At 44.8% G+C, this 21,789-nt stretch overlaps 1 protein-coding gene across 1 annotated transcript in view; it reads left to right on the top strand.

The window, feature by feature from the left end:
- Positions 1 to 332: 332 nt before the first annotated feature.
- Positions 333 to 21,789, top strand: part of ZSWIM3 (zinc finger, SWIM-type containing 3) — a 26,645-nt gene continuing 5,188 nt past the window's right edge. Inside the window, exon 1 of the mRNA XM_006839240.1 lies at positions 333 to 487. Coding sequence (XP_006839303.1) covers positions 333 to 487 — 155 coding nt within the window. The remainder of the gene's footprint in view (positions 488 to 21,789) is intronic.

Raw genomic sequence — 21,789 nt, 5'->3', positions numbered from 1 at the left:
GGATTTCTCTAATAATTGGAGAAAATAAATGCCAGTCTGAAAACCCTGTATATGATTGGGTGACACAGCGAGGGGGTGGAGACTCGGTACTGATAATAAGGGCTGAGTGTCGATTTCTCTCTGTCACAGCAAAGACGCCCCTCGCCCCAATAACCCTCTCAGGCCTTGGGCTCCACTTGTCCCCCGTTTCATAATAGGCCACTCTTGTGGGTCCGATTTCTAGGGGTCTTGGGCCGAGGCTAGCCTGTAGACCGTCATAGTGACCTCTGACCCCCGGTGTACTCTTGGACCTCTGCCAGGACCAGCCCCTGGTGTGGGCTGAGGGGGTGGCCATGGAGCTAGGCAGCTGCTTCGAGACCTACGAGGACTTCAAGGATTGCTTCAGCGCCTACAAAAAGAAGAACAAATGCTCCTTCATTCCCAGAGACTGCGTCTCCGTCCGCTTCCATAACCTCAACCACGGCACCTCCATCCGCGATGACATCGTGTAAGGGTGGGGTAGGGTGGGGTGGGGTGGGGTAGGGTGGAGTGGGGTGTGGCGGGGGGGGGTGGGGAGGAGGGCGGCTTGACGAGGGGGCGGCGGGGATTGCTGTGGGACCCTGGCCTCCGACTTCCTCACCCATTCATTAAGGAGGCACCTGCTGTGTGCCTCCCCTAGGCATTGCTTTTTGACCACCCACTTCACCTTCATTCACTCACTCCTTTACTCACCACCCTTTTCTGGAATTCACAATTGAAATCTGCCCCTTTTTTGAGCACCTACAGTATTTCAGACACACGGTATGGCCTTCACAGATGGATTTAAGAAAACGCTATAGCGTTCTGTTCTTAACTAAGCAATAGCAGGTCAATCGGTGATTGGTTCATTCATTCGTTTTGGAAACAGTTCTTGAGCTCTTAATAGGAATCCGTTTCAAAAACTTTGCATGCCCCAGGCAGTGTTCGCTACTCTGGGCATGCATTACCCCCTCCAGCTGTATCAAAGTTTTTTTTTTTTTTTTTTTTTTCATATCTAACAGGTAAGAACACAGGCTTAAAGAACTTAAGACAGGACTTCAGGGCTCAGGTGAAACTGCTCAGTGTAACCTAACTTTTTATTTTACTGTAAGAATAAGAATGATGAAATAAGGCCTCCAAATTTCCTTGCTGGAAACCACCGAGAGAAGTGTGAACTGGGGCAAACTGGGGAGCAAATCCTATCCAATCAACTCCAACTACTATTGCTATGTGAAAAAAATCCATGGTTGCCAGAATTGAGGGCAAGAAGAGGCAGAAACCTTGACTTTTATATGAATTTGTCCACTTTTTTTAAAACTGGAAATCAGTTTGTATTTTAAGACACACCATGTGTGTGCCAACTCTTAGAGTCAAAAACATGTGTCTGAAGGCCACCAGTTGGAGACCTCTGTGTTGAGACATGGCCAAAGCACCCCAGCCAGTCATCATCTGTGTTCTGTTGTTGTTAAGTACCGTGGAGTTGGTTCCAACTCATAGTGACCCTACACAGGGTTTCCGAGGCTGCAAATCTTTACGGGAGCAGAACGCCTCATCTTTCTTCCATGAAACAGCTGGTAGTTTTGAACTGCCGACCTTGAGGTTAGCAGCCTGATTCGTAAGCACTACACTACCAGAGCTCCTTAGCTGTGTTCTATTACTCAGCAATCTAGTGTTGTGTTGGGTACAGATGACATAAAGATGATTAAAAACTCCGACCTACCCTCAGGGGACTTAAGGAGCACTAGACCTGGACTCAAACAAGCTAACTGGTGGTGGTTTTGTGCCGGGGAATCAGTTCCAACTCATAGCAACCCTGTACAGGGTTTCCAAGGCTGTAAATCTTTACGGGAGCAGAAAGCCTCATCTTTCTACCGGGGTGCAGCTGGTAGTTTCGAACTGCTGACCTTGCTATTTGCATCCCGATTCGTAACCACTCTGTTACCAGAGCTTCTTCAGACAAGCTAACTAGTAAGTGATATATGCCGAGGAGAAAGTGGCATGCCCTCCAGAAGTAATGGTTTCTCTGGGTAATGAATGTATGTAGAAGGCTAGATTGGAAGTCTCAAGGTTCCTGGCTGGTGCCAAAGGTTTGCTCTTGACTACTCACCTAAAGGCTGGTGATGCAAACCCACTCAGCCTGGCAATCCGCTTCCCTAAAAACCCGTGGGGGCGGGGGGGCAGTGGAGTTCTACTCTGCAACACATGGGGTCACTGTGAGTTGGAACTGACTAAAAAGCTATAGTTTCATTGTTGTTAGAGCCGGAATTCAATGGTAATTTTTGAGTAGCCTGGAAGAGTTTGACCACTATGGGAGCAAAGCCACATATAAGAATAAGAAGGGAACATGGTTGAAAAACTGGGGCAAGGGGCTGCCATGACTGGTAGGGAGTAAGATAAGCTACTGTATAGTGTGTGGACTGTACCCTACGTGTATAGCGTCATGATAAACAGTGAGAAGGATACAAAAATGCCCTGCACTCAGATCTCAGTTGCTTAAGGAAGTGGTTCGAAGCTACCAACTGCTCTGAGGGAGAAAGATGAAGCAGTCTGCTTCTGTGAAAATGTACAGCCTCAGAAACCCCACTGGGTAGTTCTCTATCCTATCAAGTGACTTTGAGTCTCTGAAATAGAGAAGTGGGTTGTTTTTTTTTGCTGTCAGCTGTTTGCTGTCTGATTTAGAAAACAATTATTAGCTTCCCATTGTTCTTAAGATGCAGTCTAGGATCATAACCTGACTCACCCGATCTTACCTCGCTGATGTTTCCATTTTGCACTGTGTGCTTCATCTACAAAGGACCTTCTCCAGACTCAGCCCCTGTCTTAATTCTCCAGTGCTTCTGTAACAGAAATATCCCAAGTGGATGCCTTTAACAAAATGCTGGCTATAAAAAGCAAAACAATACAAAAGACCTTTCTACAAAACAAACAGTTAAAAACCTTCAGGCCCTGATTGTTTCACTAGTGAATGCCATCAAATATTTGAGAAATAAATCATATCAATCTTGCAAAAATAGAGAAAAAGGATACCAAAAACGAATAAGCATATTATAAAAAGAGAATTGTAACCAATATCCCTCCTGACATAGACTTTAAAATCTTGATTAAATATGTATTAAACTCAGTAACATATATAAAAGACTAAACCAAGAATAAATAGGGCTTATCTCAGAAAAAACGACAACAACGCTGGCTATAGGGGAAGGCTGGCTGTCTGTCTTCGTCAGGACCTGGAGAAAGACTTTCCTTTCAGTATCTATAGGCTCCTCATTCCTTGGAGATCTCCATGTGTCTTGGCATCCGTCTTCCTTTGGATCTAAGAACTTCACAGTGCAGGGACCCTAGCACCAAAGGACACATTCCACTCCTGACTCCTCTTTCTTGTTGATAGTAGGTCCCTCTGAGCTCGGCTTGCCAGATTAATGTCTTATATAGCTCAAAAGGGAGTCCTGGTGTGGCACTGTGGGTTAATGCCCCAGACTGCAAAGCCATTTGAACTGCAAAGTCAGGTTCAAGCTCATCAGCCCCTCCTTGGAAACCCTATACAGGGTTGCTATGGTTTGGAACCGACTCAATGGCACTTAATAACAATAACAATAGCTCAAAAGAAGTTGACTCAAGATACAAACAACCTAATCTGTTACCTCCATCTGACCTCATTAACATCATAGACTGAGGATTTACAACACCTAGGATAAGGCGTAGTGGTTACGAATCGGGCTGCGAACCTTAAGGTCAGCGGTTCGAAACTACCAGCCGCTCCGCGGGAGAAAGATGAGGCTTTCTACTCCCGTAAAGATTTACACCCTCGGAAACCCTGTACAGGGTCGCTATGGGTCGGACCCGACTCGATGGCACTTAACAACAACAACAAGGATAACTATAGCAAACCAGGGCTGACACATTGGATCACATCACGGGGGAAGATGCTGACATTTTATTAGAGCTCACCATGGCCATTTACTATATCTTAACTGCTACACCACTGAGAATCCAGGCCCAGGTAAGATGACACAAAGCTTTACTATCACAGCCCCTGCCCCAGGCCCACAGCTTCCTGATCACTGTGCTTCCTGTGTCTTCTGGGTAGAGTGGCCATGCCAGTCACTCAGTCTGCTCATCTCGCGTACAAGGGACTTCAGAAAGGTCATGGAAAAATGGGATTGAAAGATAGTGGAATTTTTCTAGCAACTTTTTGAAGTCCCCTCGTATGTCAGTCATTCTGTGTGCCCTCATGTCGTTTAGTTTCTTTTCTTCCATCTTTTTAAAAAAACAACTGTTATTGTGATTTGAATCAAAGTTAGCAGAGCAGATTGCTTTTCCAGTCAACCACCCGCACACATTTTGATTCGTGCCATTCATTGAGATCCCACAATGTAGCAGCATGCTTCAAACTTCCTCCCTGGATTTTCCATTGCGATTCATCCTTCTTTCCTTTCCCTTCTTGCCTTCTGAATGGGATTCCTGGGCAAACCCTGCCCTTTTGATTTCATATGGTTGGTTGTTCTAAGGAGTGTGTATCTCCCTGGTGCCATTTGGTCACCTCATAGGCCTGTCTGTCCTTGGACTGTAAGTTGAACCACTGAAATGAGTTCAGTTCCAGGCCTGAGGGTGTCTAAGGCTTTCATCTCAGAGGGTCCACCAGTTTCTATTGAATCATTAAAGCCTGGTATCATCTCGTCTCTTGTCACATCCAAAAGTTAGTTAACTAAATATTTTTCTTTAAATTTGCTCAGTTTTGATATTCAAAGAAACCTATTTTGGACCCAACCTAGTGTGGTGCTGTAAAATAAGCACCGGACTGCTAACCGCAAGGTCTACAGTTCAAACCCACCAGCCACTCCTTGGAAACTCTATACAAGGTTTCTATGAGTCAGAACCTGCTTGACAGCACTTAGTGACAAAAAAGACAGGAATCAGATTGGCTAATTTCCTGTAGAATGCAGAGCATTAATAGGAAATAAATGCTATGTGTTTGTAAATAGTCATTAAAGTATCTGAGGTCATTTTGGACTCCTTGTGGGAAACTGTCTTAGCTAATTGTTCATGTTTCTTCTGGCCTCAGTACTTCTTCCAGGAAGCCTTTCCCACCTTCCCCAGGATTTGGTGTGGTGCTCCAGCACCACCTGCTATACCTCTCCCCATGTGGCTTTGCCCAGTTGACAGAGGTTTCCCAGTTGGCTGAGCTCTTCCAGGGAGGGACCCTGGATCACCATTGTATCCACAGGATCTAACACAGGATTTGGCTTATTGTAAGCATTAAGTCATTGTTTATTGAATGAGCGAATCATTAAGTGCTAAATATAAGTATACTTTGATTTATTGAGCTTCACTTTATTGCACTTGTCAAATTTTGTACATTTTACAATTTGAAGGCTCTTGGCAACCTTGCATCCAGCAAGTCCATCAGCGCCATTTTTTCCAATGTCACTTGCTCCCTTCTTAGCTCTCTGTCACATGCTGGTCACTCTCATGATATTTTAAACTTGTTCAGAATGCTACTGCACACTTAATAGATTACAGCATGGTGTAGGAGACCAGGAAATCCGTGTCACTGCCTTCATTGCGGTGGTTTGAAACTGAACCTGCGATCTCTCCGAGGTATTGCCTAGATGAGGTGCTGCAGGCACTTGGATGAGAGAGTAGTCACTGTGGGCTGGAGAAGTAAGACAACAGATAGTTTGAACTGGGCCTCGAAATATGGAGTGGGTTGTGTTGGGGTATATTAGTTTTCTTTTTGCTGCTGAAACACGTTACACAGACTAATAAACACTGGGCTGCAAATCTCAAGGTCAGTGGTTTGAGCCCACCAACCACTCTATGGGATAAAGATGAGGCTTTCTGCTCCAGCAAAAGATTTAAAGCCTCAGAAACCCTATACAGGTTTGCTGTGAATTGAAACCAACTCGATCACTTAACAACAATGGTATAAAACAACACAAATGTATTCTTTAGAATCTGTAAATTGGAAGTCAGAATAGTTCTTACTGGGCTAAAATCAAGGTGTCAAGGAAAGTCCATTTCCTTGCCTTTTCCAGTGGTTCAAATTCACCAGGCGTTCCTCAGAAACCCTATACAGCGTCCCTGTGAGTCAGAACCAACTTAATAGCACTTAATGATAAATAACAGAGACGGCAAGCCCTTTCTTAGCTCCTAGTTCCCTTCCGGCATCTTAAAAGCCAACAATAGCAGGGTGGGGTCTTCCTCACATCATGTCTCTTTGACCTTGCTTCTGTCTTCACATCTTCTCTGACTTCCCTTTCCCACTCCCACTGGAAGGATACTTGTTAGGAGACCTATTTAGCTAGAAGGAAGATTTATGCAGAAGAGGAAATTGGATGGGCCCAGCGAAACAGACTGGAAGGTTGAAATTAGTCTCTTTTGTCTTTGTCTTTAAAGGTTGAGCAACATAAAAAATGAATTTGTTCTGGTTCTGGTTAATATACTGATTTAATTAATTAATTTAAAAAAATTTACAGAAAACATAAGGCTGTAGAGTCAGTGTCTCCTCAGCATTCTCTAGAGGTATCTTCCTGAGACACCTCTGTCTGAACAAACATCCCTTGTATGTGCCTATGTATTTACAATTTTTAGCACAAGTAGCAACATCCTATCCATACACACCATTCTGTGTCTTGATTTTCTCTCTGAATGCATCTTGGAGATTCTTCCACCTCACTTCTTCCAGTTGTATGCACAGATCATCCTAGTGACAGTTCCATTTCGATGTCAACATTTATTTACTGAAAATTTATTCCATGTTAGAGTCTGGAGAGACAGTAGTAAAGAAGAGAAACTGGGTCCCTGCCCTCATGGAGCTTACCTTCTTGTTGGGGAAACTGATATTCATCTATAATCACAGAAGTAATTTCTTATTTTAAACTTTGGTCAGGAGGGCAAAGGAAAAGTCCAGAGTGCTGGGTGGTTGGCATGACAGGGAGCGCTAACCTGGTTGGGTGGCCAGGGGTAATGGTGGTGGCATGGTAGAGGGAGAGGGTGTTGGTTGACACTCCTAAGCAGTTCAGGCTGTTGATTAGAAATGTGACGATTGTCATTCCTATACTTTGCAGAAATTATTTGCCTTCCTTATCTGACTCTGGGCAACTCTGTCAAAGGCAAGTTTTGTTATTCCCAGTAAGTATGTTGATACCTGCAGAGTGCTTGCAAGAGTGCCTGTTGTTGTTGTTAAGTGCTGTTGAGTTGGTTCCAACCCATAGCGACCCTGTACAGGGTTTCCGAGGCTGTAAATCTTTACGGGAGCAGAAAGCCTCCTCTTTCTCCCGCGGAGCAGCTGGTAGTTTCAAACTGCTGACCTTGTGGTTCACAGCCCAATTCGTAACCACTACGCTACCAGAGAAACCTTTGAAAGGGTGCCTAGGACGTAGTAAATGTCCTAGGCACTCTTGTCTCCATAAATGTTGTTTTTTGGAGACTTTTCATTTCTACCTCTCTGCTTTAGGTTAAAGGAACCCTGGTGGTACAATGGGAAGTTCAGGCCACCAGTGGCTCCTCAAGAGAAAAGACCTAGCCATCTGCTCTCGTAAAGATGACAGCCTTGGAAATCCTATTGGGCAGTTCTGTTCTGTCACGTGGGTCACTATGAGTTGGAATTGACTCAACAGCCCGCAACAGCTTTCGGTTAAGACACAGAGTTTATTTACGTAACTCTTGGGAGATTACTTTTCATTGAGTCCCACATGTTTGAGCAAAGGCAGAAGGCAGTAGATAGAAGTGGATAGGAGTAGGCACTCAGATAGTCAAGGCCTGGAAAAGGAAACCAAGAACCTATGGCAAAGTCACCCTCACCCCCATAAGCACCTGGGCATGAGCCAAAACTAGGAAAGTCCAAATCTGGTACAGTCGATCAAGAAAAATGGGAAGGGACAGAAAGGCGGGGCAGATCAGAGCAGGAAGTAGGGTAAGATTTCCAGAAACTGGAAGAAAAGCAGTTAGTGTTACAACTGATGGTTAGACCCAGCCTGTTTATTGCCAGAACCTGTAACTACCATACTTAACCACTGGGCTATTGTAGTCATTTAGTACACTTTAGTAAGAGCCTGTTTGCCTCAAGTTGGTCATGGGGAGGGGAGGTACAATGAGGAGTAAGTGGTAGTCTCTACCTCTGAGGACAGTAGTGAACTGAGGCAGCTTACCAGGGAGTGAATTAATGAGCCACACAGACCTTTCAGCAGAGACAGACTGACAGCTTGCTAGGGATGTTGTAAAGGATGCTCTTGGATCATTTCTCCAACACTGGCTCTGGGCAGAGTACACTGACTGTGTTGGGCTTTTTGAGTACTACATGGACGTCTGGGATGAGTGCTCTTCTCAGGGGCTGGGAGTGAGGGAAATGTTTCCAATGGTTCCCAAAGTCAGATATGCATATGTCTTAGTTATCTGATGGCTCTAACACAAATGCCCAGATGGATGGCTTTAGCCAACAGATCTTTATTCGCTCATAGTTTGAGATTGTTGCTGTGCTGTTAGATGCCATCAAGTGATGCCAACTCATAGCAACTCCACGTACAGTGGAAGAAACGCTGCCCAGCCATTTGCCATCCTTGCAGTTGTTGTGTTTGACCTATTGCTCTAGCCATTTTGTCAGTCTGTCTCCTTGAAAGTCTTCCTGGGTTGTGCTGACCCTCCATAGTGTCCTTCTCCAGAGACTAATGACACATCCAGAGTCCATGAGACGAAGTCTTCCCACCCTCCTTCTGAGGAGCATTCTGATGGTACTTTTGGCAGTCCTCCTTCTGAGGAGCATTCTGATGGTACTTTTGGCAGTCCGTGGTACTTTTCAATATTCTTGGCCAGCATCACATCAGATGCATCATTTCTTCTCCAGTCTTCCTTATTCATTATCCAGCTTTCACTTGCACATGAAGCCATTGAAGATACCATAGCTTGGGTCATGTATTTGAGACTCAGTCCTCAAGCTGACGTCTTTGCTCTGTAACACTTTTAAGAGGTCATTGCAGCTGATTTGCCCAATGCAGCACATCGTTTAATTCCTTAAATCTGCTTCAATGAGCAATGATTGTGGAGCCAAGTACAATGAAATCCTTGACAATTTCAATATTTTTCCCACTTGTCATCATGTTATGTATTGGTCCAATTGTGAGGATTTTTATTTTCTTTACAGTTGTAATCCATACCAAAGGCTGTAGTCTTTGATCTTCATTAGTAAATGCTTCAAGTTCTCTTCACTTTCAGCAAACAAAGTTGTATCGTCTTCATGTTGCAGGTTGTTAATGAGCTTTCCTACAATTCTGATATCACCTTCTTTTTCATACAGACCAGCTTCTTGGCTTATTTGCTCAGCTAGACAGATAAAATAAGCATGGTGAAAGGATACAACCCTGGTATACACCTTTCCTGGGTTGAAGCTGCTCAGTATCCTCTGGATCTGTTTTAAAGCCTGCCTCTTGCTCTGTGTACAGGTTCCACATGAGCACAATGAAGTCTTCTGAAATTTCCAGGTTTCACAATGTTGTCCATAGTTGGTTATAATTAACACCATTGAAAGCCTTTCATAGTCAATAAAATACAAGTAAACATCTTTCTGGCATTCTCTGCTTTCAGCCAAAATCCATTTGACATCAGCAATGATGACATCTAGTTCCATATTCTCTTCTGAATCTGGCATGAATTTCTGGCATCTCCCTGTTAATGGTACCAACCATTTTTAAATTATCTTCAGCAAAATTTTACTTGCATGTGATATTACTGATATTATGTGTCTTATTAACTGGCCTTCTTTATAGGTGCATAGATACTGTCCTGTCACACACAATATTGTACTTCGAGATAGATCTTGACGCTCTCTCAGGTCCTCACTTCCAGGATGACAAAGAAAAGGAGAAACAATGGTTGTTTCCAAAAAGATCACAACAGGTGCAACCTATTCGCTGCCCAAACTGTGCCCACTGCATGTCCAAAGACTAGGCCAGTAAGACGTTTTTAATTTGAGACTGCAGGCGTCAGGGATATTTTCAAAGCGAGTGTCTACGATGCATACATGCTTCCCAGCTGTTTGTGAAACTACATCACAGTGTGAGCTGTACCATTCACAGCAAGGTGGTCTCAGGCGCTGTTCTCGTGAACCCCGAAAGGCTCAAACACCCCCACCTTGATTTAGACCTGCAGGTACTGCCCCACAACCACGGCCAAAGTCCATGTAATGGTTTGAGCCCTTAAAGACTGAAGAAAAACTAACTTGCAAGAAAATAGGATGGAAATTATACCTTAACCAAAGAATAATAAGATCTTGGATTGCTCTTTTTGACAATAAATGCTAGAAGTCTGAATTCAGGGTGGCAGCTGTAGGGGAAGGTCTCTCTGTCAGCTCTGGAGGAAGATCTTAGACTTCTGTCAACATCTGTGAGTCTGGCATTCCTTGGAGAGCTCAGTGTGTCTTGGCATCTGTCTTCCTTGGTGTCTAGGAGTTTTCCTACTGCATTTATCCTTCGGTGATTGACTAGTTTCAATCTACATAATGTCCTCCAGGTTCAAACATATTTCACTGATTCATTGCTCATCTTCATTGTTTTTCGTCTAGATTCTTGGTGAAGACCCCTCAGTCCTGTGAGTTCCCGATTCACTCAGATAGCAACTCTAGTCCCTTAGTCATGGGTGAGCCCATTCTCCTAGTCCATCTGGGTAGTGACCCTACCCTCTAGTGCCCTGACAGGACTTGTTCTTCTGCCACTTGAACATAGCAACACCATCTCCTCAGCTTTGGCCAGTGAATCCAGTCCCATCCCCCTGGCACCAGTGAATGGCAGCCCCACATTCTGGGTTACAGTTTTGGTGAAGATCTGACTCTGAGACTCCAGAGGTCATGGTTCAACTCTGAATGAGACCAAGGCAGCTCAGCTTCACAAGCTTCTTGTCTCTTTAACTCTTGCTTTCTGGTTCCTTAGCCTCTGAGTCCCTTGGTCCCTTGGGCTGGCCTTGGTTTTGCCCTGATTGAGCAAGAGCTACAAGCTATTTGTTATGTGCCGTGGAGTCGGTTCTGACTCATAGTGACCCCTGTTACAGGGTTTACGAAGCTATAAATCTTTACAGGAGCAGAAAGCCTCATTTTTCTCCTGCAGAAGGGCTGGTAGTTTCGAACTGACCATGAGATTAGCAGCCCGATTTGTAACCACTACACTACCAGAGCTCCTTACATCTACTGATACAGGCCCAAAGCCATCCAACTCCACTGGTAAGCCTTGGCCAGAAGGTGGCCAGCTCTCTCACTCAGTGGGTCTGTAAGCCTAGTTCTGTTGACAAATGCCCGGGAGACACCCCACTCTACCCAAAGGCACTCAGCTCTCACTGAGGACTGAGTCTGCGCCATCTCGAGCTAGTCTCCTAGTTCTGCTGCTGCCACTTCACACCATCTGCACCACATCCACTGCTAAAGCTGTCCTCGCTTCTTTCTGAGGCCTCCCCAGAATTGCCTTTGGCATTCATAGTCCCACCATCAGTCTCTTCAAGGCAACCTAGACTTTTACTATTAAACCAAATCAGCAAACCCATGGCCATTGAATTGATTCCACCTCCCAGCCACCCTATCTAGGATTTCCAAGACTGCAAATCTTTATGGGAGCAGACCGTCTCATCTTTTTCTCACAGAGTGACTGGTGGGTTTGAACCACCAACCTTGCATTTAGCAGTCGGATTTTTAACCCACAGCACTATCTGGGCTCCCTAAGGCTTTACTACTAGGCACTTTAAAACTCTTCCAACCTCTACCATTAACCAATTCCAAAACCGCATTGAGGTTTTTGTTACAGCAGCACTCCTCCAAAACCGCATTGAGGTTTTTGTTACAGCAGCACTCCACTCCTGTACCAAATATTGTCTCAGTTCTCTTGTTAAGTGCCATTGAGTCAGTTTTGATTCATAATGATCCTGTTACATTTCCAAGCGGCTGGTGAGTTTGAACCACCAACCTTGTCAAACCGATCTTTCAGTCCAGTGTTCCATCCCCCAGCGACACACCAAGGACTCCATCTTAGTTATCTAGTGTTGCTATAATAGAAAAGCCTTCTCTGTGGACGCTGGAGAAAGGGTTTTGTCACCTTCCAACATCTGTGAGTCTGACATTCCCTGGCGTTCTCCATGTGTCTTGGCATCAGTCTTCCCCTGTGTCTAGGAGGTTCTCGGCATGGAGACCCTGGGTCTAAAGGATGTACCCAGCTCTTCTTTCTTGGTGGTAGTCAGGTCCTTCTGCTTACTTTTCTCTCCTTTAAGTTCTTGTAAAATGAAAGGATGCGGGCCACACTCCAGGGACACTCCCCGGACATCAGATCAGCGCTGTGTCCTGAGTGAGGGTAGTGACGTCGGTAAGGGTGATAACTTAAATAGTGATGATGCATCCCACCCTAACACTGCCTCACTAACCACAGGTAGAAGTTAGGTTTACAACCTGGAGCACCATCACATAATCCTGAAAATCATGGCCTAGCCAAATGGACACATTTTGAAAGGAATACAATGCAATACAATCCCTGACAGCAAGATGCCTTTACTAATAAGTATTTCATATATAAGCAGTCTCTAGGTGGCACTAATGATTAAGCACTGGACTATTGGTGGTTCAGATTCCCCCCAGAAGCTCCTTGAAAGACAGGCCTAGTAATCTGCTCCTAAAAGATCACGGCCTTGAGAACTCTATGAAACAGTTTTACTCTGGCACAAATAGGTTTGTCATAAATTGGAATCCATTGTTGTTGTTGTTGTTAGGTGCCATCGAGTCGGTTCCGACCCATAGCGACCCTGTACAGGGTTTCCGAGGGTGTAAATCTTTACGGGAGTAGAAAGCCTCATCTTTCTCCTGCTGAGCGGCTGGTAGTTTCGAACCGCTGACCTTAAGGTTCGCAGCCCGATTCGTAACCACTACGCTACCAGAGCTCCTTTAGCCTTACTGAAAGTGGAGGAACCATTTACTACATCTCCCTGAGAAAACCTTCAAAACATGAGCTGAAATTGTCCCCTGAAACCATCTTTAAAAGTCAACAACTGTTCAGTTAAATTGGTAAAGAATGTTTGCCCTGATCATTGCATTCTTTTAAAAGAATTATCTACATGAGATCAAATTGTCAATTCCGACTCATAGCGACTCTGCATAGGATTTCTGAGAAGCAGGTGGTGGTGAATTTGAACCACTGAGCTTGCAGTTCAAACTGACTTTTCAGTCCAGTGCATCATCTCACAGTGCCATATTGGCAAAGTAATAATAAATATAATGATCAAAATTGATAGGTACATTAAAAGAGTTGACACAATAGTGTAAGTAACCACTAAATGACAAAAAAAAAATCCTCATCAACTGGGAAATTTTATGCCCAGCTTCTGGTCTCATGTTTGTGGCTGTTGTTGACTGAGTTTCCATTATTCCTGTTAATAGTCACAAGGCTGTATAGGAAAGCAAAAACCCTATACCGTAAGGAGGACTCTTTTTACTAATGAACTAGCCATTTGAAAAATGAGTCACTACTTGACTATGTCCTCTGTTTAACCCTGACAATCTTACCATCTTTGGTAGTTTCTGGCCTGTGGCTAGGTGAGTAAATGCTGATAAACATCAGGATAATACTTCAGATTGCAAACTGAAATGGCACCACTCCCAAGACCTCTGAAGTCTCTGGAAAGCGATGGGAGAAGACTGCTTGCCTTACCCTTGTTGTTGTTGAGTGTGTTCTGACTCATAGTCATGCTGTATATGGTTTCCAAGGAGCTGCTGGAAGGTTTGAATTGCTGGCCTTGTGGTCAGTAATCCAGTGTTTATCCTACAGCAACACACCAAGACTCCTCGTTATTGTTGTTAAATGTTATCAAGTTGGTTCTGACCCATAGCGACCCTATAAAGGGTCTCCAAGGAGTGGCTGGTGAGCTTGAGCTGCTGGCCCTGCGGTTCAAACCAACATTGCAGTCCAGCGCATTAACCCACAGTGCCACGCGAGGACTCCCTCATCCTGGCAAGTCATTCTGTCTCATAGCGACCCTATGGGACAAAGTGGAACTGTCCCGTAGGGTTTCCTAGGCTGTCATCTTTTTGGAAGCAGACTGCCACATCTTTCTCCTGCAGAGTGGCTGGTGGGTTTGAACAACCAACCTTTTGGTTAGCAGCTGAGACCTTAGCCACTGCTTTACTAGGGCTCCTCCCTTAGTCTCATGTTGTTGTTATGTGCTGTGGAGTCGGTTCCGACTCATAGCGATCCTGTACAGAGTTTCCAAGGGCTGTAAATCTTTACGGGAGCAGAAAGCCTCATCTTTCTCCCACAGAACAGCTGGTGGTTTCGAACTGCTGACCTTGCGATTCGCAGCCCAATTCGTAACCACTATGCTACCAGAGCTCCTTAGTCTCATACCAGTTAACAAATGAGAAGGGAAATCAACAAAGAAAATAGGATCCAAACTTGAAAAGCAAATGATTTGCATAGCAAAGAATTAAGATAGGTCTTTGGGAAACTTAATAAAACCCCAGTTTGTTTGATAAAATTGACTTTTGCATATTACAAAAATGACCCAGGAAATGAAGTATCATAGTGTTTGGAACAATTATACCAGGAAAAAACAGTTAACACTTAAGTAGTTCTTTTATTTTTGTTTTGTTTTTCTTTATCATCTATGCTTAGCAATCTTAAGTTTTTCTTTGATTATCCTAAATATAGGGTATAGTTGTCATTGTCATTATAATCTATATTTTATTAAATATTTAACTTCATAATTTTTGTCTTTTTTAAAGATAAAGTTCTACTCAAATCTTGCCCCTTCCCTTCACTACTTACTATGAAATGTTGCTGACAAGCTGTTAGCATTCAAATTGGTTTATTTCCTGCTTAAAAGCCTAGAGATGGTTCTCCACAGAGGCCCTGACTATTCCCGTCTTTCCACTCTGCCACCCTCAGGTCTCAGCTGCGTTTTCAGGGGTCTCCCCAAGTGACACAAAGCTCTGGAGTCACAGCCAGAAGAACAGGCCTTCCTTGGCGATCTGCAGATTCCAGCCATGTTTCTTGGTCAGAATCTATGCCCGTTCCTCATTGTTATTGTTAGGTGCCTTCGGAGTCAGTCAATTTTAGGAATAATTCGGTAAAATTGTAAAGGTCAGTTTTACCAGACTATTCCTAATGGGATTACCTTAATTGGCTTAGAGTGACCTTGAAGTACAGAGCTCTGTGGAGAAGGAGTGGCCACCTAAATAAAACGGAAGTACTGTTAGGGAAAGGACAAAGGGAGGTTGGTGGTGGTGGTTCTGTGCCATGGAGTCGGTTCTGACTCATAGCGACCCTGTACATGGTTTCTGAGGCTGTAAATCTTTACAGGAGCAGAAAGCCTCATCTTTCTCCCACGGACCAGCTGGTAGTTGCGAACTGCTGACCTTGTGATTAGCATTCTGACTCATAACCACTGCGCTACTAGAGCTTAGGTTGGCAACACACAGAATGTGCCACAGCCTTTTCAGTGGATTCACTTTAGATGGCTCTGATTGTTCATGGATCAGGAGGGGCCTCCTCTATTGTTATTTCCATGTTCCTGGCTGTGGAAATGGAGGCTTAGAAGACATGAAGTGACTTGTGGAATGTCATATGTTGTTGTTGTGAAATGCTGTGGAGTCTGTTCCAGACCACTAGTGACCCTGTATAGGGTTTCCAAGGAGCAACTGGTGACCTTGAACCACTGAGCACCATAAGTGGCAGAGCTGGGATGAAGCTAACTAACATCTTCTGACTCTGAAGTCTCATTCTAAACTCATGAGTGTGTGTAAGATGACTTTAAGGTGCCGTGTGGCACACGGTTAAGCACTTGGTTGCTAACTGAAAGGTGGGTGGTTCGCCTAGCTTTACAGAAGCAAGACGGGGTAAGGCAGTCTACTCTTACTCCTGAGCGACAGCTCAGGAAACCCTAAGGGGGCAGTTCTACTCAGTCACATGGGGTCACTATGAGTTAGAAATTAACTTGAAGGCACTGCTGTAGGATAAGCACTGGACCACAGTTGGTTTGAATCGCAAGGTCAGTGGTTCAAACTTGTTCCTTTGAAACCCTATGAGTGGGAATTGACTCAATGGTACTTAACAACAAAAGGTGGCTTTGCCCGTTCTTCATCCATAAAAATCCTACTTACTGTTCAGGGCACAATTTACATACAACAAAGGGCACAGATCTTATGTAAAATGAATCGGGAGCCATAGTTAATCAGTACCTGGTTAACTTAGTCAACCGGGTAGAGTGGATCCCTGGGGAAAGCGTAGTTGCTTGTGCTTCTACTTAATCTCCAGTGGATTTTTGGCTTTTATTGGCCACCTGTGTAAGAATCTCTCCACTCACAGACTTTGAGAATGGTGATTGTTGTTGTTATGTACCGTGGAGTCGGTTCCGACTCACAGTGACCCTGTACAGGGCTTCCGGGGCTGTAAATCTTTAAGGGAGCAGAAAGCCTCATCTTTCTCCCACAGAACAGCTGGTAGTTTCGAACTGCTGACCTTGCAGTTTGCAACCCGATTTGTAACCACTACGCTACCAGAATAGGGACTAATTTGTCTCGTCAGGATCAGGTGGTGTTTCGTTCTGCTGTGCATAAGGTCGCTATGAATTGGTACCAACTCAATGGCATCTAACAACAACAACAACAATTTGTCTCATTAGCCTTCTGAGTAACTGAAGTGTTTGGCACTTGGTTGCCACTGAGTCAGCGTCCCTTCCTGGTGACCTGGTGTCTTACAGAACAAGCCGTTGCTGCTCATAATTGTTGGAAGGTTTGAGCTCATTGCTGCAGATGTCAGTCTATTTCATGGAGTGTTTAGCTCGCTTTCTCGGACCTTCTCCATTACCAAACATGATGCCCTTTTCTACCACTGCTCATTGTTTGTTCTTGGTGTTCAAAGTAAGCAAGATGGAGTCTCATCACCCCCACTCTTAAGGAACGTTCTGACTGTACTTCCTCCAAGACGGATTGGTTGGTTCTTCTGTCAGTTCCTGGTATCTTCAGTCTTCAACACCAACACAATTCACATGTGTCCATTCTTCGATCCTGTCTCGTTGTTCAACTCTCACATTCAGGAGACATTGGAAAAGCCCATGGTCTGGGTCAGGCACACCTGACTCATCAGATGATCTCTTTGCTTTGTAACAGTTCATAGAGGGCTTTCGCAGCAAATTTGCCTGATGTTTTTTGATTTCTTGATGCAGTAATGTTGACTCAATGAATGTTTGAAATTAAATAAAGGACTTGTTCCAAGTTATAGTTAGTAAGAGGAATAATGCTAGGATGATGCCAGGAAGATTGAGAGCCAATTGTACTTGGCTGAGAGTAACTCTCAGGGACAACACTGAATATTGTATACATTCACTCATTTATCATTCCCTCAGTATGTGTCTTTAGAGCGCCTAGTATGTGCCAAGTACAGTACCAGACACTAGAGTACAGTGGGGTAGGGAATGGGGGCAGCAGGGTGGTCCTGTAGGGAGCACGGACACCTATGAGTAGATAGAAGGTTGATAGCCCTTCCTCCACATTGTGAACGAACACTCTTAGATATCATTGTTGTTTTATGCCATCATGTCTATTCTGACTCATAATGACCCTCTAGGTAAGACAAGGTAGGACTACCTCATTGGGTTTTCTGGGCTGTAATCTTTACAAGAGCAAATTGCCGTATCTTTTCTTCCACAGAGCTGCTGTTGGGTTTGAACTGCTGACCTTTTAGTTAGCAGCAGAGCACTTAAGCACTGTGCCACCAGAACTCCTTCCTCTTAGACATGAGGACGTACTTAAATGCGACAGACTATTTTGTTGTGTTATACATTAGGTCACTATGAGACAGAGTTAACTTGACATCACCTAACAAGAAGAAGAAGGGGGATTTAGAAAGCATTAAACCTTGTCCCTGTCTTGAAGGGAATCTATGTTTTACCAACCCACTACCTTCAAGTCCTTCTGGCTCATAGTGACCCTATAGGACGGGAATAGAACTGTGCCATAGGGTATCCGAGACTAAGTCTTTCTCCCATGAAGCAGCTGGTGAATTTGAGCTGCTGACTTGTCTGTTAGTAGCCCAGCACTTAACCTGCTGCCTCACCAGAGCTCCTTATTCTTTTACCAGGGAGACAGAAATAAGTAGAGATTAAAATCGCAGCAGCACTTGGTGCATTTTTTACAAAAGTTTTGTGTCCTTCATGGAATGTAAGTTATAGATGTAAGGGAAAAACTGGAAGGAAGCAGAAGAAATAACCAAGACTTTAAACTAGCATCTGTTAAGTCCATGATGCCATCAGGGGCGGCGCTGTGGGCTAATGCGTCAGACTGCAAAGTCATTTGAACTGCAAGGTTGGTGATTCAAACACACCAGCTGCTCCTTGGAAACCCTATTCAGGGTCACTATGGGTCAGAATCGACTCAATGGCACTTAACAACAAGAAGGAAGTTGTGGCACTGTAGAATAAAGCACTGGACCTCAAGGTTGGCAGTTCAAACTCACCAGCTGCTCCTTGGAAACCCTATACAGGGTTGCTGTGTTGGAAAGCCAACTCGATGGCACTTAACAACACAACAACAAGGAAGTTGTTAAAAACCTTCTAAGGTGAGGATAAAGATGGGAATTCAAAGAAAGGCATCAGAACTGAGAAATATTTTGAAGGTAGAAAGGACACCTAATAGTTGATTACTCAGGCAGCAGCCAGACTGACCATGTAAATCCCAGCTCCTCCATCCTCAGCCGGGGCACAGAATCCCAGAGCCTTATCCGTGAGAACATCACTGAGCTGCTTTTTAAGCCTGTGGTCCCATCTGTAAAATGTGGCTGATAACAGTACTCTTTCCTAATAGGAAATAATGCAGGTCAGGGGCTTAGTATTGCTGATATATAATAAATCCTTAATGCATATGAAGGAGAAGGAGGAATTAAGAATACCAAGGTTTCCACTCTGGACATTGTGGTCAGTAATGGAGCCAGCAATGGCAGAAAGAACTTTTTGTTGGCAATTACCAGTAGGTTTCTTTGGGGGAGCTCTTTCGAGTACATACGCCCAAACCAAACCCATTGGCTTCAAACCAAACCCAATTTTGGGTCATAGCATCCCTATTTTGTTGTAGTGAAGTGCCGTAGAGTCGGTTCCGACCCATAGCGACCCTGTATAGGGTTTCTGAGGAGCAGTTGATGAGTTTGAACTGCCGACCTTGCAGTTCAAATGGCTTTGCAGTCTGACGCATTAGTCCACAGCACCACACCAGGACCCCTAGCAGCGCTATGTTGTTGTTGTCATGTGCTGCGGAGTCGGTTCCGACTCATAGCGACCCTGTACAGGATCTCTGAGGCTATAAATCTTTACGGGAGCAGAAAGCTTCATATTTCTCCCGCGGGAACAGCTGGTAGTTTCGAACTGCTGACCTTAAGGTTCACAGCCCGATTCATAACCACTACACTACCAGAGCTCCTTAGCAGCCCTATGTTGTTGTTGTTGTTGTGATGTGCCGTGGAGTGGGTTCCAACTCATAGCGACCCTACACAGGGTTTCCGAGGCTGTAAATCTTTACAGGAGCAGACCACCTCATCTTTCTCCCGCGGAACCACTGGTAGTTTCGAACAACTGACCTTGTGGCTCGCAGCCCAATTCGTAACCACTACGCTACCAGAGCTCTTTATAGGACAGGGTAATTGGGTGCTGTCAAATCAGTTCCCATTCATAGTGACCCTGGAGCAGGATTTCCAAGGAGCAGATGATGAGCTTGAACCACTGACCTTGTGGTTCAAACCACCTTTGCAGTCCAGCACATTAGCCCACAGAGCCTCACCAGGACAGGGCAGAGCTGCCCTCAGGGTTTCCAAGGCTGTAATCTTTATGAAAGAGGTACAACCAGAAGGCTTGTTGGCAGCAAGGGTGATGAGACTTCATCTCATGTACTTAGATATGTTATCAGGAGGGACCAATTATGCTTGATAAAGTGGAATGTCAGTGAAAAGACCCCAAGATCGATGGGCACTGTGGCAGCAGCAGTGGGCTCAAACATAACAATTATGAGGGTGGTATAGCACCAAGCAGTGTTTCGTTCTGTTGGACGGCACCTAACAACAGCAATCTTTATGGACGCTTACTATCACATCTTTCTCTCAAGGAGTGGCTGGTTGGTTCGAACTGCCAATCTTCTGGTTAGCGTCTGGTGCTTAACCACTGCACATAAAGTCAATATCATTATTAACTTTGTGTGTGTGTGTGTGTGTGTGTGTGTGTGTGTGAGATGTTGGTGAAAGTTTACAAAGCAAATTCGCTCCCCATTCAGAAATTTATAGATTACTTTGTGACGTTGGATGCAATGTCTTCAATCCGCCAGCATTCTCCCCACTTCACCGTGAGTTTTCTGTTTTCATTCGCCCAACTTTCCTGCCCCTTCCTGCCTTTTGAATTTTATTTTTGGACCAATGCTGCCCTTCTGGTCTCAGAGTTGAATGTTCTGAGAAGCATGCTTCTCGTGGGTGGCATTGTTCACTTTATAATAAAGGCCTGTCTGTTGTTTGGCTGTAAGGTGATCTCTGGAGTGGGCTCAGTTTTAGGTTTGAAGGATTACAGTCAGTACAGCTTGATGAGCTGGCAGTAGGCTAAGATGCTGAGATAAAGGAAGGGTTGAAGGATGAAGAGATCAGAAAGGTGCAAAGGGCTTTCCCGGAACAAACATCAACAAAGACACAAAGGGGAGACACAGCGGAGTAAGTACAAGAAGAATAAGGTGGGGAAAGCTCTTGGAAAGATAGGCACCCCACACTGACCTCACCCAGTAGAGATGGCCTCAGCCCCGGGCCTGGGCCTCTCCACCCTAATATATCCTGTTTTTCTAAGCTTGCCCCACAGGAAGGGCAAACAGGATCAGCTGGATCCGGGTTTGGTAAAGGGTGGGCGAAGTTGCCTGGCTGTGCCATGTTATGCCAGGAGTTGAGATCTTTATCTCCTCCCTGGTGGCACAAGTAGTTTACACTCACCTATTAAGCTGTACAATAAGCACTGGGCTGCTAACCACAAGGTCAGCGGTTCAAACTTACCAGCTGCTCTGAGGAAGAAAACTGAAGCTGTCTGCTCTGTAAACATTTACAATTTTGGTGCAAAACTATGAAGCACCAAATCACTCTTCCCACAGCATATTCCCCACTTCTCATGTAATTGAGAACTCGAGACAACATGCTCACAGCTAGGGGCTTTATTAGGGAAATTACAGGACAGGATCAGATTCAATGCTCAGGGCATAGTTGTTCCCGTCAGCTGCTGAGAGAGGCCACAGCACCCCACCCTAAGCCTCAGCCTGAAGGCACTCAGCTCTAGCTCCCCACTTAAGTGCCTGGAGGTACCCTACTTACAAGCAAGCTCCCTGCCCCAAATCACTCAGCTTTATTTGCTTCATTGGCTGCTGCGAAGCCCACGGTTCTCTCTCCTGCTCTGCTTCTCTGCCACTCCTCCCAGAATTACAGCTTTCTCTCCCAGGGTTGAGGAGGTCCAATATACATAGATCTCAGGGGTCCAAAGGGTACACTCCCCTCTTGCCTCTTCTTTGACGATAATGAGATCCCCCCCCCCCTGCTGCTTCTGCGATGGCTTATTTTTGACGCATGCTCGAGTTTCACGTTTTCACAATGAGCTCTGCTAGCATCCACGGCTGAATGATGTCATCCTATCAGTATCGTCTCCCATCTTCTCAAACCAGGACCCAGCAAGGCAGAAACAGTTACAGACTGTGGTGTGGTGCTGTAGGATCAGCACTGGAGTGCAAACCATAAGGATGGTAGTTCAAACCCACCAGCTGCTCTTTAGAAACCCTAT

This window comes from Chrysochloris asiatica, unplaced genomic scaffold (genome assembly GCF_000296735.1).
Source record: "Chrysochloris asiatica unplaced genomic scaffold, ChrAsi1.0 scaffold00023, whole genome shotgun sequence".
Classification (NCBI taxonomy): domain Eukaryota; kingdom Metazoa; phylum Chordata; class Mammalia; order Afrosoricida; family Chrysochloridae; genus Chrysochloris; species Chrysochloris asiatica.
The sequence above is the reverse complement of the archived record's forward strand: the minus strand, read 5'-3'. Positions and strand labels throughout refer to the sequence as shown.